The 18,166-nt window shown below is 38.3% G+C and overlaps 1 protein-coding gene across 1 annotated transcript; it reads left to right on the top strand.

The window, feature by feature from the left end:
- Nucleotides 1-1,261: 1,261 nt before the first annotated feature.
- LOC138831390 (zinc finger protein 157-like) lies at nt 1,262-10,063 on the top strand (the record flags this gene model as incomplete). Its single annotated transcript, XM_070028500.1, has 5 exons — nt 1,262-1,318; nt 6,034-6,160; nt 6,883-6,972; nt 9,151-9,665; nt 9,919-10,063. Coding segments are annotated over exons 1-5 (934 nt in total), but the record flags the coding sequence as incomplete, so codon positions are not given.
- Nucleotides 10,064-18,166: the final 8,103 nt, after the last annotated feature.

Genomic DNA, 18,166 nt, shown 5'->3' with positions numbered 1-18,166 from the left:
ACATCAAATATAGTGAAAGCGGGGTTTACACTGTGGGGGAGGGACATACAAAGCAACAAAGAAATAATCTTATAAATGCGTTAGAAACACCTGCATGAAAGAAACGAAAACATTAAAATACATATTTAAGGGTTCGTTTTCCTAACATCACATTATCTGACCTTTTCCGCTTGACTCATACCTATACTAGATATTGCAAATAAGGGAAACCATGGGACCTATGTTTCTTTGGGCCTGGCTTACTTCACTTAATATAATTTTTTCCAAGCCTTTCCATTTCCTAACAAATGGGGAAATGTCATTCTTTCTGATGGAGGCATAGAATTCCATTGTGTATATATACCACATTTTCTTGATCCATTCATCTACTGAGGGACATCTGGGTTGGTTCCATATCTTAGCTATGGTAAATAATGCTGCAATAAACATAGTTGTGCTGGTAGCTTTAGTGTGGTCTTGTTTGTAAACATTTGGGTAAATGCCCAAAAGTGGGATTGCTGGATCATAGGGGAGATCTATGTGAAGTCTTTTGAGGAACCTCCATACTGCTTTCCAAAGTGGTTGAACAAGTTTACATTCCCACCAACAATGAAGTAAGGTTACTTTCTGTCCACATCCCCTCCAGCATCTGTTGTTGTTAGAGCTCTTGATTTTTGCTGTTCTAACTTGAGTGAGGTGATATCTCAATGTTGTTTTGATTTGCATTTCTTTTATGGCTAGGGATGTTGACAAACATTATGGGAACATTATAATACTAGAAAAAAGAATTGTATATATATTTTTCCAGTATAACTCTGAGTGAGAAAAATTAAGTTACAACATACATGCTTTCCATGGTGTCTAAGTATGTATGAGGTAGACCACAAATGGTCAATGGAGTCCTAAGATGGATACCTTTGCATTAATAGATTAATAGCTCATGTGTCCCTAAATGTATTTCAGTAATAACTAGTTTTAGTAAAAATGTGATATGATTTTTGGGTTTCAATTATTCAATTATTTTTTGTGGGTACATTAGTTTTTATGAATTCTACATGTATATTAAACATAGACATGAATTGCTTTTATACTATACCAACTAGTGGACTGTGGATTTGTCTTTAGTTGAGTGTTCAATGCTTTACTTCAGACTTGAAACAGTCTTCCCCTATAAGAAGACTTTATCCTTTTCCAGCTTATGTATAATGTTTTGAGCAGGAAAATCTGGGGCAGAATCACAGAGATTTTTTCCTGACCATGTCATTTGGCTTATCTTCCGGCCATGCTTCCAGAATCATCTTTTCATTGTCAACAGCAAGAAAGAATGAAAGGATCTCTGGTGAGTTACTTTTTATTCCTTACTTTGCTGTACAATCCATTTTATGAACCTAAGTATGTCCAAGATTTAAAAACAGACAAAACAGGTTCAGCTTGAGGAACATGTTCATAAATTAATTAAAAATTGCTTATAGATTTAGTAGTTAAAAACGTCTCACCTTCTGTCTTGCTGGAGTCCAGATTTGCTTGATTGTTTCCAATGTTTGAAAATTTATTTATAGATATTGTTATTACATAAATTTCCACAATATTGTGGGATAGTTATACTTAGCCAAAGTCACAAACACATTTTAAACTTTACCAGGCAAATTGTCATTATCATGGCCTAGAAAGCTTGTGAACTCTACAAAGTTTGACAATACAACTATTTCTTCCACATTGGGTGATATGCACATTTCTTTCTTTGTGCTTAGTGTAAGCTGTTCCCTCTTTCTCTGTCATTCCACCACTGCCCTTGAGTTGTATAGTTCACTGTAGTTCACTTTCCTGAATGTCCAGTGCAGCTGATAGACCCCTCTGCTGTATTTTATCATTTGTTTCTTTCTGATTTTGTGCCCTCCTCCTAGCTTCCCTCATATGTACACTTGTATATCAGGGAGACCATATGTCAGTTTTCTCTGTGATCTTGGCTTATTTTGTTCAGCATGATTTGTTCTAGTTCTATTTGCCTAAAAATGTCATTATTTTGTCCTTTCTAATGGCTACATAATATATTCCATTGTATACAGGTACCACAATTTTGGATCCATCTGTAGTGGGGTATCTGTGTTGTTTCCATAACTTAGCTATTTTGAAAAGTGCAGCAATGAACATGGAGGTGCATGTGTCCTTGTATCTTGATTCCTGTTGCTCAGGGTAGATACCTAGGAGTGATATGGCTGAGTCATATGTGTATGTTTAGTTTTCTAAGGAACCTCCAGACTGCTTTCCAGAGTGGTTGTATTAGTTTACATTCCCACCACTTATGCATTAGTGTTCCTCTTTCTCCACCTCCCCACCTTCATTTGTTGTTGTTTGAATTTATGATATAAGCCATTCTGACTATGCTAAAGTGGTACCTCAGGGTTGTTTTTATTTGCATGTCCTTTACACCCTGGGATGATGAACATTTCCTCATGTGTTTATTTGCCATTTTTATCGTTTCTTCTGAGAAGTTTCCCTTTCGATCCCTTTCCCATTTAATGATGGGTTTGTTAGATTTGGGAGAGATTAGTTTCTTGAGTTCCCTGGAGTTCCCTGTATATAGTGGATATTAGGCTTTTGTCTGATATATTGCTGGTAAATATCTTTTCCCAATTGTTTGGCTGTCTTTCTAGTTTGGTACCTATGTCTGTAGCTGTGCAGAAACTTTTTATTTTAAGGTAGTCCCAGTTGTCAAGTCTCTCTCCAATTTGTTGGTACCCTGGGACTCTGTTCAAGAAGGGACTGCTTGTGCCTTTAAGTTCTAGTGTTTCTCCTACTCTGTCCTCAGTAGTTTCAGAGTTTGAGGTTTGATGTTAAGATCTTTAATCCATTTTGATGCTAGTGCATGGTGTTAGGCTGGGGTCCACTATAGTTTTCTGCATGTGGCTGCCCAGTTTTCCCAGCACCAATAGTTGAAGAGGCTATGTTTTTTTTCCAATGTATGTCTTTAGCTCCTTTGTCAAACAGCAGCTGATGGTAAGTATGTGGTTTTATTTCTAAGTCTTCTAGTCTATTCCATTGGTTTACAGGCCTATTTTTGTGCCAATACCAAGCTGTTTTTTATTATGGCTCTATAGAAGAGCTTGAAATCTGGTACTGTGATACCTCCTGCTTTGCTCCTTTTGCCTAGGATTGCTTTGGGTATTGCAGTTCCCAATTAATTTTTGGATTGTTTTCTCTATTTCCATAAAGAATGTCATTGGAATTTTTATGGGAACTACATTGAATTTGTAAGTCATTTTTGGCAGTATGGCCATTTTCACAATATTGATTCTGCCTGTCCAAGAACATGGAAGGTCGTTCCATTTCCTGGTATCCTCTTTGATTTCTTTCTTTAGGCTTTTATAGTTTGCACTAAATAGGTCATTTACATATTTGGTTAGGTTAATTCCTATATATTTGGAGGTTATTTTGAATGGGGTTGTTTTCCTGATTTCCCTTTCTTCTTGTACATTATTGATATACTGAAAGGCAACTGATTTTTGTGTACTAGTTTTGTATCCTGCTACTTTGCCCAAGTGATTTACAAGTTCTGAGTTTGGGAGTGGAATTTTGAGGGTCATTTAGATATAAGATTATGTCATCTGCAAATAGGGATAGTTCAATTTCTTCCATCCCTTTGTGGATATCTGTAATGTCCTTTTCTTACCTTATTGCTCTGGCTAAGGATTCCAGAATTATTTATTCTCTTTATTCATGATTTTCTACTCACTAGATATGGTTATTTCTCTCGTTCTCTCTCTCTCTCTCTCTCTCTCTCTCTCTCTCTCTCTCTCTCTCTCTCTCTCTCTCTCTCTCTCTCTCTCTCTCTCTCTCTCTCTCTCTCTCTCTTCTCTCTCTCTCTCTCTCTCTCTGCCAGTCATGGTGCCTGAACTCTGGCACTGTCCCTCAGCACTTCAGCTAAAGGCTAGCACTCTACCTATTGAGCCACAGCACCACTTCCAGCAGCTCAAGGCTAGCACTCTACCACTTGAGCCACAGCACTACTTCCAGCTTTTTCTGCTTATGTGGTGCTGGGGAATCGAACCCAGGGCCTCATGCATGCAAGGCAAACACTCTACCACTGAGCCACCTTCCCAGCCCCTCATTTTCTCTTTTTGTATCTATTTTTCTATCACTTTTTCTCTTTCTCTCAAGCCCTCTTCCATCCATCTGTCTCTTTTTGTTCTTTTCTTCAACTGATCTACCTGGGAACTAGTTTTTCTTCCTGATCAATTTTATTTGCTTATGTGGCTCTTAGAATTCACATTTTTATTATCCATTATATAGGGAAAGTGTTGCCTAGATAGTTCTATTGGATTCCACAGCCAAAGTAAATTAGAAAAACCCAAAGACATACACATGAGAGATTGTTAGTTATTTCATTTTAATTTTGATATGAACTTTTCTCAACACTATTTACATTGACCATCTATTTTAATCAACTATTTGTATATATTCCGTTAAAAGTCTCTTCAATTTTTTCCATTTTAAAATCATATTTTCTGTGCTGTAGTTTTGGATTTGGTTTCATATTTTCTAATGCATTCCAGTAATTAACATATTTAGAAATGTTTGAGAACATTTTCATTTATACCATGCTTTTTCTTCTTGGTTCATTGTATCTTTAGAAGCAAAACTTTTAACTGTATGAATTTAGATAATGTTTAGTTTTATATCAGGTACTTTTGGTATCCTATCCAAGGAGTTACTGTCAAATCTAATGTCATGAAGCTTTTCTTCTCTCTTCTATTCCTCCTTGCCCTTTCTCTCTCTTTCCCTCCTCTCCATACTTCTCTTGTCCCTTCTTCCCTGCCCTTTTGCTCCCCTTCTTTCCCTCTTCCACTCTTTTTCTTTTCTCTTTATCTCTGAGATGAGGACTACTGTGTTGCCACAGTTGGTGTCTAACTTGGAAACTCATTTGATGTAACCACCTCAGCCACCACCATTCCTTTCTTGGGCTAGTACTGGATCTTGAACTCATAGCCCTCATAGTCAGTTAGCTTCCTCATTCATTGTTGGCCCTATCGCTTTAGCCATGAGTCCAATCTGCTTATTAGCTGCTTAAATTGAGTTGTCTACTCAAGCTAGCTTCTAGACCTCATCCTGTTAAGTAGCTAGGATAGGATACCAGTCGAGCCAGAAGCAATTGCTTTGTTTATTCTTACCTGAATATTTAACATTAATAGCTAATTGGATATTACAATGAAACAAGATTATTGTTACTGGTTTATGCAGAATTAATATTCAACCTAAACTCAAATATTTCATGATTCAAATTAAGTATTGTATTTTATTTCTAATAATCATTTCAAGAAATATTTTATTACTCTCTCACCTATAGTCTGTATTGTAGGAGGTAGGCAATGTTCACAAAAATTCATGCTAGCAGTTCTTTTTTAGTTAGGAAGTAATTAGCAGGATGTTTATGACCTCACTACATTCTTTAGAAATTTAATAACAAAATGATTAATATAGGATATTGTTATTGTGGGAACTAAGTCAAATCTTGTATGGCCTTATCAATCATTAGCTACTTTCATGAGTACTATTACTCCATTTAACATTAACCTGGACACTGTTCCTTTTGTAGACCTACTAATATGGCATGTAGTCCGTGTGTTGTCCTTAATGTGTTTTGATTGCTTACAACAATACTTTTTAATAGAAGATCTAAATAGGCTCTTCACTGGGGCAGAATATGAAAATGTAGGGAAAAAATAATCTGTTTACTACATTGTTACCCTCATATGTAGTAAATTTTATCAAAATATCTTACAGGTACCTACTTATATTTAATGTTATCATGTCATGTTATTAACTCCTTAGAATTTTTATCTTCTTTCTCTCGCTAGCACCAAAAATGTGTTCTGAGTTATTACGGAATCTTTGTATTTTAATTAGTGTTAAAATAGAGGCAAAATATTTCTACTTTGATTTTTAATTCTCCCAATGAATAGATGAAACAAAAGCATACATGTAGAAAGCTCAAATTCCACACTTAGTGTTCCCATGACTGAGGGCTAATTATTTGATGGAAATATACCCTCACAGAAGCTGGTGTCATTTGATGATTTGTCTGTGGACTTTAGCTGGGAGGAATGGATGGACCTGGACATTGCTCAGAGGACCTTGTATAGAGATGTAATACTGGAGACCTACAACCACCTGGTGTTTTGGGGTGGGCAAAAGTCATGCTAATTTGCAAAGTGAAATGATTTGCTTTCAGTAGGTATCTGAATATTTGTCAAATTTTCAATAGAATTTAGATGTAGTGTTCCAGTGTGCGAGAAGTATCATTTCTTCCAAAGGAAAACTTCAACTTGATTATGTAATTCCTAAGGCAATTTTATTCTCATTCTTCAAGAAGCCAATCAAAATTTGACAAAAGTTCTAAACTATGCTCTACTTACAGGAAACTGTCTTCCCAAACTTAAGGTGATTATTTTAGGTGGTATACAATCTAGAATAGAAGAGGTATGACTATTGGAAATATGAACTGGAAATCACTAGTTGACAGTGGATATTTATAATCCAAACCTGGCCCTGGTTGCAGTGGCTCACGCCTGTAATCCTAGCTACTCAGGAGGCTGAATCTGACGGTTTTGATTTGAAGCCAGCAATGGCTGAATAGTCCCCATGAGACTCTTATCTCCAATTAACCACTCAAAAATTAAAAGTGTAGAGGGAACTTAAACTGGTACAATGCTATCATAGAGCACAAGAGCTGAGATTAAGCAACAAACCGGTAAAATAAATCCAGACCTGGGGGAAAGTCAATCATGGAGCCAGTGAGAAATGAGAAACAACATTTAAGAGCAACATTGTGAACAGGATGTCTGAGATGTTAGAGGAATGATGACTGAGCATGAACAATAGTTCTGCACTGGTTCTTATTAACAGAGCACTGTGTTCCTAAACCTAACTTGATTGTCAAGCTGGAGCAAGGTGCAGAACCATGGATAGGAGAAGCCTCAGACAAGAATTTCACAGGTAAATTAATGCACCTTGCATAGTGACATTGGATCCAGCACCCAGTTGGTACGTTCATCTTGTGCTGAACTGAGTAATAATGTTTCTAGGCAGAGAACTATGTGATCCTTTGTCTCCTTTGTGAATCAATAATTAATATGGAGATACCCTGAATTCTGTGTGGCAGTTGAGTTAGCAATTCTCTTTCTCTGTGGGGAAGTCATTCTGAAACAATCCAACAAAAAGTGTAAAAGAGTAAATGAGATATCCTTTTCGTTGAAACTAGCACAATCCAGGTAAGTGGAAATAAGGAGGACTTCTGGGCTGCTATCCTCTGAGAAGGCAAATTTCTTATTAGTCATGGTTGGCAGAGACTGGGATTTAGAACCAAAGATTTTAGTCCAGAGAGGATAATTAGGTGATCTTTATCTGGAGTATATTTGGTCTTCCATAGTTCTAAGAGGCAGGAGTGTCTCAAAGGGACCTAAAGTAATTCTTACTAAGAAGTTAGAACTGAAGAGATATAGGTATGAATCCTTACTTCTAGGAACAATTTCTGTTTAAGTGAAAGGCCAAGAAATGTATAAAACATTCTTTTGTTCTCTGAATCTAGAAAATATTCCTTTTCCTAACCTAATAGTTAAGAAAAAAGCAGCACGATACATAAATAATTTCAAGAAAAATTAAAAAGCAGCTATCCCCTTATGTTCAAACAAGAGTATATTTGAGAAAAACAACACCATAATTACTAAAAGCAGATGGCTAGTACTCGGCTTAAAATTTTAGCAGCACATAGTTGAGTGATTTGAATGATTTGATATAAAAGAAGAAAAAACTTAAACAAAAAATATTTTCCATTGGAATCAGTAATCAGTATTACTTTCTTAATACATTTGAGAGAAAAGCATATATTTTGTATAAATCATTTCTGACTTTGATATTTTAAAATCTTTAATAGTTACAATGAAATAAATGTTTTTACATCTTTTTTTCTATGACTCATCTTAGATGTCGCAGGAATTGAGGATGTGATTAAGATGTGCCAGCAAAGTCCAGATGAATGTCTGTGTGAAGCAATAGTCACAAAAAGTAACACAGTGGAGGAAAGGGTGATATTAGTAACGACCCTTAATTTGAGTTCAAAACATAAGCCAGAGGTGATTAGAAATAATGTGAACTCCTTAGGGATAAGGACTGAGGATTTCATTGCTATCAGAAGATGCTTCTCTGAAGTGAGCTTGATGAGATGCATGATGCATGTAGGCCTAGTTTGTCTCCTGTAATTGAAGAATCTTGCAAATATTCAGAACATTTTAGTCAAAAGTATGAGAGTCCAAATGAGCTGCAGAAATTTGAATATGGAGAAGAGAAGTATTAAATTCAGAGACCATATACTTTTTTTGGGGGGGGGTCCAGTCGTGGGGCCTGAACTCTTGGCCTTGGTGCTGTCCCTCAGCTCTTCAGCTCAAGGGTAATGCTCTACCACTTGAGCAACAGCTACACTTATGGCTTTTTTCTCCTTTTGCTTATGTGATGCTGAGGAATCGATCCCAGGGCCTCAGGCATGCAAGGCAAGCACTCTACCACTGAGCCACCTTCCCAGCCCAAGACCATATTCTTTTTTAAAGAAAATTTTATTTAAAAAGCTTTTTTGTCAGTTGTGGGGCTTGAAATCAGAGTCTGTGCACTGTCCTTCAGCTCTCCAGCTCAATGCAGTGCTCTACCACTTGAGTCACAGCACCAATTCCTGTTTTCTGGTGCTTTATTGGAGATAAGAGTCTCACAGACTGCTCTGACTGGCTTTGAACCACAGTTCTCAGATCTCAGCCTCCTTAGTAACCAGGATTATAGGCATGAGCCACCAGTGCCTGGGTTAGAGAACATATTCTTTAGATGTAATTGGGTTTGTGTGAGAGAGACCTTCCATAACCTTAGTAAATATAGAAAAGACTATAAATCAGCTCTCCTTGCCCAAGAAATACTTCAGAGTGTAAGGAGAGTACCTGAATGTATGATCTATGGGAAAACATTCTACTGTAGCCTTACAGTCACTACACATCAGAAAATGTATTCAGGATAGAATCCTTGTCCATGTAGTGAATGGGAAGTCTTTCACTAAAGCAATACACCTTACAAACCCTCAGAGCAAATCTCTAGAGTAAACTGATGTGTATCCAATTTGCAAAATTTATCTTTCAGAAGTCAGACCTGACTTTCCAGCCTGTAGAGCTGATAAGCTACCCTATGCATATGTAGAGCTACCCTATGCATATGAAGAATGTAAGAAAATTCCCACCCAGAAGTCAACTCTCAGCAGGCATCGGAGAGCTCACACAGAAGAGAAAAGTTCTGAATGTAAGAAATGTGGAAAGACCTTCAGGGAGTCATACCTCATTTTTCATCAAAGAACACACACAGGAGAGAAACCTTATGAATGTAACAAATGTGGAAAATCTTTCAGCCACAAGGCAAACTTTACTGTCCATTGGAGAATCCATATAGGAGAGAAACCTTATGAATGTGACAAATGTGGAAACTCCTTCAGAGAGAAGTCAGAACTCACTTTGCATCAGAGAAGACACACAGAAGAGAAACCTTACAAATGTGACAAATATGGAAAGTCTTTCACCCATAAGACACACCTTCATGTTCACCACAGAATACACAGAGGAGAGAAAGCTTATGCGTGTATAAAATGTGGACGTCTGTCACCCGTAAGGCATATGTTCATGTTCATCAAAGAACACACATAGCAGAGAAACCTTATGAATGTAACAAATGTGGAAAGTCTTGCAACTGGAAGGCAGAACTTACTATTCATCAGATAACACACACAGGAGAGAAACCTTAAGAATGTAAGATGTGTGAAAATTCCTTTACCTGAAAGTCAACCCTCAACAAACATAAAAGAATTCACACAGGTGAGAAACCATACAAATAAACAAATGTGCAAAATCTTTCATCCAGAAGACAGAATTTCATGTCCATCAGAGAATACATACAGCAGAGAAACCTTATGAATGTAAGATATGTGAAAATCCTTTACCAAAAGTCAACCTCAACAGGCATAAGAGAATTCACACATATGAGAAACCTTATGAATGCAACAAATGTAGAAAGTCTTTCAAACAGAAGTCACACATCACATTGCATCAGAGAACACACACAGGATAGAAACCTTATGAATGTAACAACTATGGAAAGATTTTTATGTGGAGGTCACACAAAATAGAATTCACACAGTTGAGAAACCTTATAAATGTAGTAAATGTGGAAAGTCATTTAACCAGAATTTCCCAACTCAGCAAGCATAAAAGAATCCATACACATGAGAAATCTTAGGAAACTAATAAATGTGGAAGATCTTTCACCTGGAAAAAAACTCAATTTATATCAGAGAACCCACACTGGATAGAAGCCTTATGAATGTACCAAATGTGCAGTCTTTCACCCAGAAGGCACAGCTTAGGGTTCATCATTGATTACCCACAGGAGAGAAATCTTATGAATGCAACAAATGTAGAAAAGTTTCCAAGAACTCAGTTTGTCTCAGAAAACGCCCAGAGGAGAGAAACTATGAATGTAACAAATATGGAAATTCCTTAGCCATTAAGGTACAGCTGAGTCCTGGATTCAAATAGAATATGAAATCTATACAATGAATAGATTATTCTATGCCAAAGTTCCATGTTGTTGTGGACATGTTACCCCTATGTTATTCCAATTGTCTAACCATGGGAAAGTCAAGTGAGCCTTAACTCTACTTCCTTTATGTGGTTAAATAACTTGCAGCTCATAGATAATATCTACTGTTTCCTGTGATCTCAACCCAGCCCTGAGGGAAGGGTAGATTTTTTTTAAATACTTCCTCAGAATCCCAACACTCCTGAGTGATGGTAATGAGAAAAGAATCTAGTTGAGTGCTGGAGAGCTATCTCCTGGAACCCTTCATTCCTCTGCATGATGTCATGTAATCCAAATCCAGAGCAAGTCTCTTTTCCTTTCTTCAAACCCTCATCAACAAACTTATCCTGGAAATACTGATGTTCTAGTAGATATCCTAAGCCAGGAAAAGGTTCAAATCATGAAAGCCTACCAAGTCTACATTTCCACTCCTGACCAAAAATAGGTCACCTTCTTCTAAATGGATTTTTTCTGAAGGACATGAGGAAGAGCACACTTGTACAATCCACTCAGCATCTTCTTGCTGCCAAGACCTCTAGGGAGCCTTTCTGATCAGTATGTGACCCCACCTGTGACCATTGTTCTACATGGCTCCCAAGATGGTTCACAGTTCAGAACATCCTGAACCAATTACAATTTATATCTGTGCCAAGAATTCACTTTTCCTTGACTGATGAGCCCTGGTCAGTCTTTTGTCCTACTGAAGTGATACTATGAAGAGGATGACAACTTTCTGATGATTACTGATGTGATTCAAACAGGCAAGGGGTCAAGGTCAGCTGAGAAAACTTAATTGCCTTTTCAGGTCTTCCTCAACAACCAAGGGCCCAATCAGTCTTACCCTCACCAGGTGCTTCAGGATAGATACCCAGTCACTCCCACAGTCCTTAACTCACTGAGAACCACCCAAGCTATTTTCCCTTCATCATCCACTATCCACTCTACTGACCTGATGACACTTTGTGACCACATCCCCAGGATCCCCCTAGTCACAGGGACAAAGTTATAAAGTTATCCTCTCTGTCTGTCTGTCCGTCTTGCTCTCTCTCTCTCTCTCTCTCTCTCTCTCTCTCTCTCTCTCTCTCTCTCTCTCTCTCTCTCTCTCTCTCTCTCTCTCTCTCTCTCTCTCTCTCTCTCTCTCTCTCTCTCTCTCTCACACACACACACACACACACAATACTCTGAAAACCCATCTAAAATATCTGGATTTCCATGTCTAATGTTCTCTATGGTGTGTAAGTCTTTGGTTTTTATGCTCAAGCTTGGTGCTCTACTCCTTATGCCACATATCAAATTCTGACATTGTTCTATTTTGTATCACCAGTCCCTCTGATAAAAGCAGAGAAGATGTGCCCCTGTTACATTTTCTCTTCCAAGATGTTTACAAAAAGATGTTTATGTTCAAAGAACTACAATATTTTAAATTAGAAAAATATTTTTAAAAGTGGATTAATTGCAGAACCATAAGTGAAAATGTATTTTGTTGCACATTTAAAAATAAGTAAAAATATTGCTTGGTTTTTTTCTCCTTCTTTCTCTCTTCTCTTCTTTCTTTCTTTCTTTCTTTCTTTCTTTCTTTCTTTCTTTCTTTCTTTCTTTCTTTCTTTCTTTCTTTCTTTCTTTCTTTCTTTCTTTCTTTCTGTCTTTCTTTCTGTCTTTCTTTCATCTTTCCCGGGCTTGAGCACTGTCCCTCAGCTCTTCAGCTCAAGGCTAGTGCTCTACCATTTGAGCCACAGCACCACTTCTGGCTTATTATGCTTATGTGGTGCTGAGGAATCAAACGCAGGGCCTAATGCATAGAAGGCAAGCACTCTCCCTCAGAGCCACCTTCCCAGCCCATATTAGAGAAAAATTTTTGGGGGGGATCCCATCATGGGGCCTGTACTTTGGGCCTGGGCACTGTCCCTCAGCTATTCAGGTCAATGCTAGTGCTCTACCACTTGAGCCACAGCACTACTTCCAGCTTTTTTCCTTTTTGCTTATGTGGTGATGAGGAATCGAACCCAGGGCCTCATGCATGCAAGGCAAGTGCTCTACCACTGAGCCACCTTCCCAGCCCCAAGAGAATTTTTAAAAAGATGAGGAATAGCTAGGCACTTGTGGCTCATGCCTGTAATTCTAGCTTCTCAGGAGGCTGAGATCTGAGGATCATGGTTGAAAGCCAGCCCAGGCAGGAAAGTCCGTGAGTCTCTTATCTCCAATAAACACCACTCAAAAACTGGAAGTGGGTTCTGTGGCTCAAGCGGTAGAGAGCTCGCCTCGAGCTGAAGGACACAATGACTGAACAAACAAAAAAGATGAGGAATATAGATGAAGTAACCTTGAGCAGTCTCTTGTAAAAGCAGCATTCAGAAACGCTAAACATACCACCATAGCAATAGTAAAGATTTCCCATTTTTCAGAATTTTAGACAGGAACCTGAGCATGTCCCAACTGTTCACAAATGTGAACCTCTTGGCTCTGAGTGACAGTTGGAGTTGAAGGCAAAACTTCATTCTTTTTCTCATCATTGTGGTAAGAGGTCACAGAATGTTCACCCTGAGCACTTGCCATACAAATGAGCTGGTACAGAAGGCCAAACTGACCTAGAAGGCTGAGCAATTTGGTGACATGAAGTCTGTCCCTGAGCAAAGAGCTGAATTGTCTAATGATTAAAGGAATCTTCTCTCAGTTGCTTACAAAAATGTTATAGAAGCCCATAGGTCATCTTAGAGGGTCATTTCAAGTATTGAGCAAAACATGGAAGGTGCTGAGGAAAAACATCAGATAGTGAAGAACACAAAGAGAATCAAGAATGAGCTAAGAGATAGCTACAATGATGCACTGTCACTTTGGAAAAGTTCTACATCCCTAGTGCTTCACAAGCAGGGAGCAGAGTCTTTTATAAGAGAGACTACTACCACTAATTGGCTGAGATTGCTGCTGGTTGATTACAAGAAAGGGATTGTGGATCGTTCACAACAAGCATACCAAGAAGCTTTTGAGATCAGCCAAAAGGAAATGCAAGCTTGGTGATGGTGGCTCACACCTGTAATCCTAGCTACTCAGGAGGCTGAGATCTGAGCATCACCTCAAAGCCAGTCCAGACAGGAATGTCTGTGAGACTTTTTTTTCTTGTGAAAATAGTGTACAGAGGGGTTACAATTACATGAGCAAGATAATGAGTACTTTTCTTACCAAGCATTGTTGCCTCCTCCTTTGTTTCCCCTTCCCATCCCTTCCCATCCTCACCCCCCACACTGCATCCCACCCTCCCCGCCATGTGCCAAAATTGAAAGTTCGTTTTTCAACATAACATCTTGTACATCTCATTGTTGCAATGAGTCCAGCTGTATTCCTATTTAAACAATTTCTTTTTTCCCTTCCTCTTCACAAATTATACCAACATCAAATACAGGGAGGAACATACACAGCAACAAAGAAATCATTGTATAAATATGTTAGAAACAATAGCCATAAAGAAACATTTGAGACTTATATCTGATAAACAACTCAGAAAACCGGAAGTGGTACTGTGGCTCAAGTGGTAGAGCACTAGCTTTGAGCTGAAGAGCTGAGAGACAGCACCCAGGCCCAGAGTTCAAGCTTCACAACTGATAAACTATCAGTTTGGGTCTGGCTCTTAAATTCTCGGTGTTCTATTATGACATTCTGAACTCCCCAGAGGAAGCTAGGTTTCTTGCAAAGACAGCTTTTGATGAAGTCATTGCTGAACTTGATACATTAAGTGAAGAGTGGTTCAAAGACTGCATGGTAATAATGTAGTTACTAAGAGAAAAGTTGACATTGTGGATATGATAACCAAGGAGATGAAGTGAAAGCAGGAGAAGGAGGTGAAAATTAAATGACCTTCCAACTTTTATCTGCCTCAGTCTAAAATTTATAAAGTAGACCATTTGCCATCCATGCTGTCCCACGAATAGTTTGTTGTTTATGATTTATGACAGGTTTATCTTGCTTCTATTTGAATTTCTATATTTCCCAGGGTTTTTTTGTTGTTGTTTAATATTAGGGGAATAGATATTGCCCATTAACATTTAGTGAGTTATCTGTTTTCATCTTCAAATTACCAATATGAGGATGTAGAATTTTTATACAAGTTGTAAATGTTTGGCATGTACTTTGGTATATGGTGACTTCATAAGGGCCAGTGTTAAAAATGCTTCCATGTCAAAGTGAAGAAATCTTCCTACTTATTGGATTACACTGGTGAGGAATAAAAGGGATAATTGGTTCCAGGCACAGGTTTAATTATTCTGGATATTAGAAAGTTTTGGAGCACTTGCAGGGCTGTGGTACAAACAGATATTCCATGGCTGTTACATGCTGGAATCATGTATTTCTGTGGAAGAGTCTATCTCAGTGTGCACACCTTAGACTACAGCACCAGAAGTATTCTTTGAGACAAAGTTGTGTCCCAATTAACTCTGGATAAGGGCAGAAATGGTTCACATTCCATTATTTTAATGTTACCTTCTGTTTGCTCTCATTATTTTTGCTACAAATTTTATTTGTATTTAAATCTTTTAGGCAACCTACGAACAAATGTAAAAATAAAGATGCAGTGAAAATAAACTGTTTGGTAATCATTACCACTTTCTCTACAACTTTTCATGTAAATTAGTTTTTTTGGTTTTGAAATGACTCAAAAGAAATTGTACATTATTATAAATTTGTTCATTACTCCCTTTTGGCAGCTAATGGGCTTTTACCAATTTTAAAGTGCAAAGTTTATCACAATAACAAAAATACTAATCTATCTACCAACCACCTCCTACAGAGTCAAATTTTTCCGTGGGGAGGGGAAAATTGATTTGAAAAATAATATGTTCCACTTAAAATTTTGATATATAGCATTTTTTAACTTAGAAAGCCACAATGTTTTTGACCCATCATGACACTGGTTAGTTGTTTTTTTTTGTTGTTTTTTTGTTTTTTTTTTTTGTCAGTCATGGGGCTTGAACTCTGGGCCTGGGACCTGTCCCTCAGCTCTTCAGCTCAAGGCAAGTGCTCTACCACTTGAGCCACAGGGCCATTTCCGGTTTTTGAGTAGTTTATAGGAGATAGGAATCTCATGGTCTTTCCTTCCTGGGTTGGCTTTGAACCTAGATCCTCAGATCTCAGCCTCCTGAGTAGCTAGGATTACAGGAGTGAGCCACCAGTACTTGGCTACACTGGTTAGTATTAACTGTAAAGTCTGTGCTTCTAAATCAGTTTTGGTTTTTGAGAATTTCTGGATTCAGTTTGCCTTCGCTTTTGGTCATTTTATTTGTCAGGTGCACAGGATTACCTTCCTTTTTTTTAGCCTTCTGTCTTGTCACCAACCATTCCTCCTTGGTGGCCATGTACTTCAGAAAAGGTCACATGACTTTTCTGGCTCTACTCACTGTCTAAGATCCCTTGCTTTTCTTTGCTTGCGTCCCACAAACTATTAACCTCATCCTCTACTGCAGCACATCTCACCTTACTTGATGAGATTGTGTATCTCCTATAAACACTATCCTGAATGGTCTGCCATTGTTTGCCTTTAAATCTTCTCTAAGTAATGATGGGTCTGAGTTATGCCAAATCTCACCCTACAGGATATTTCCTCAGAACATTACAGAAGACACCAAATAAAAGTGCCATTTTAAAAGACAGGTGGGGCTGAGAAGGTGGCTCAGTGATAGAGTGCTTGCCTTGCATGCATTAGGCCCTAGTTTCTATTCCTCAACACCACATACACAGAAAAAGTCAGAAGTGGTGCTGTGGCTCAAGTGGTTGAACGCTCACCTTGAGCTGAAGAGCTGAGGGACAGCTCCCAGGCCCAGAGTTCAGGCCCCACGACAGAGAAAAAAAAGATATATATTTTTTTCCTTCAGAATGCAAGATCCTCCAGAGCAGGGACAATATTTTCTGTATGTTCTATTGTGTCCAGTACACTGTAAATGCTCAATAAATATTGATGAGTGGAGGCCCAAAAAATCTGCTTTCTTCATTGGAAATATCAACTATACCAATTACTATTCTTGAGTTTGATATAGTTCTAAAATAAAAACTGCCATTCTTTCAAAGACAAACATATAGACACATACATGTATATAAGCACACATATAATGCTTTGGGGGTAATCAGTAAGATTACATTTCATTAATATGAAATATTAAATCAGTGTTATGTATAAATCAGTACAAACTCATTCAGTCATTGAATCCGTCCAGACTCCTTCATAACACCTGTAAACTTATTAGATCTTTTGCACAAGCATTAGTCCTCCTGAGTAAGCTCAGGTCAGGAGAAGCCACAACAGGACACAGATCCATATCAGGGCCTTAAAAATAGGCACACAAAAGAGGTATGATCAGTTTTCAAAGAAGAGATATCAGTAAGATTATTAAATTATTTAGGATTGAAAACTAAAGAAATGAAGATCTCTACAAAGAAGGAGACTAAAAAGAAAGGAAATACCTCTGAGGTCCAATCAGTCCAGTGTTCATGTACAAGTCTTCCAGGGGTTATGGGCCACAGTGTGATGCCCAGTGGCCCACATGCTTAACTGCTCAAGGCAGGATGAGATGAAGTCTAGGGGCTTGCATACAGGATGGCTGAAGCTCAAGGTGATAGGAGGCAGAACCTGTATAAGAGGGGCGCTTTGTGTGTAATCCTAGTTACTTAGGAGGCTGAGATCTGAGGATCAAGGTTCAAAGCCAGCCCAAGCAAAAAGAAAAAAAAAAATCTATAACTTTCTTTTTGCTAGTCTTATGGCTTGAACTCAGCATCTGGGAGCTATCCATGAGCTCTTTTGCTCAAAGGAAGCACTTTTGTGCCACAGAACCACTTCTAGATTTTTCTGTAAATAATTGGAGATAGGAAACTAACAGATTCTCCTGCCCAGGCTGGCTTTGAACTGACATCCTCAGATATCAGCCTCCTGAGTAACTAGGATTAAAGGCCTGATCAATTAACACCTAGCTCATACAAACTCCAAGTAATCACCAAAAAGCCAGAGGTAGAGGTGTGATTCAATTGGTAGAGTGCTAGCCTTGAGCATAGTATTAAGGGACAGCAACCTGGCTTGAGATCAAGCCCCAGGATTTGGAGAAGTAATAGAAAAAATCTGAAAATTACAAGCCAGGAAGATGCAGGATATGGACCAGAAGGAGTCTACTGTGTTTATATAGCAGATAGGCAAGGTGAGACCCAATGAGGCCAGAGGTCTGTGAAGCAAGTAAGACACTTGCCCAAGTGTCTCACAGGATGGCAACATGAAGCATTTTGCATCTTCACCAGCAGGTGGCACTAAAACAACAAGCCTAGTTGGTTGGGCTCTAAGTAATGAGCAGGTGATTTTATCTATTTGCTAGGTGTTGGAGGTGGAGTGGGGTGAACTGAGGCCCTTCAGGATTCTCTTCCTTCTTTCTTCCATTCTCTTGTTCATCATTCCATTTTACAGATGAGGAAAGCTCTGAGATGATTTTTTAAATTAGTTATTTGCTAGATTTTTTGCTAGCATTGGGGCTTTAACTCAGTCTCTCACTTTTACTTGGCTTTT

This window comes from Dipodomys merriami, unplaced genomic scaffold, assembly GCF_024711535.1.
Source record: "Dipodomys merriami isolate MVZ:Mamm:240054 unplaced genomic scaffold, mDipMer1.0.p SCAF_1945, whole genome shotgun sequence".
Classification (NCBI taxonomy): Eukaryota; Metazoa; Chordata; class Mammalia; order Rodentia; family Heteromyidae; genus Dipodomys; species Dipodomys merriami.
The sequence above is the reverse complement of the archived record's forward strand: the minus strand, read 5'-3'. Positions and strand labels throughout refer to the sequence as shown.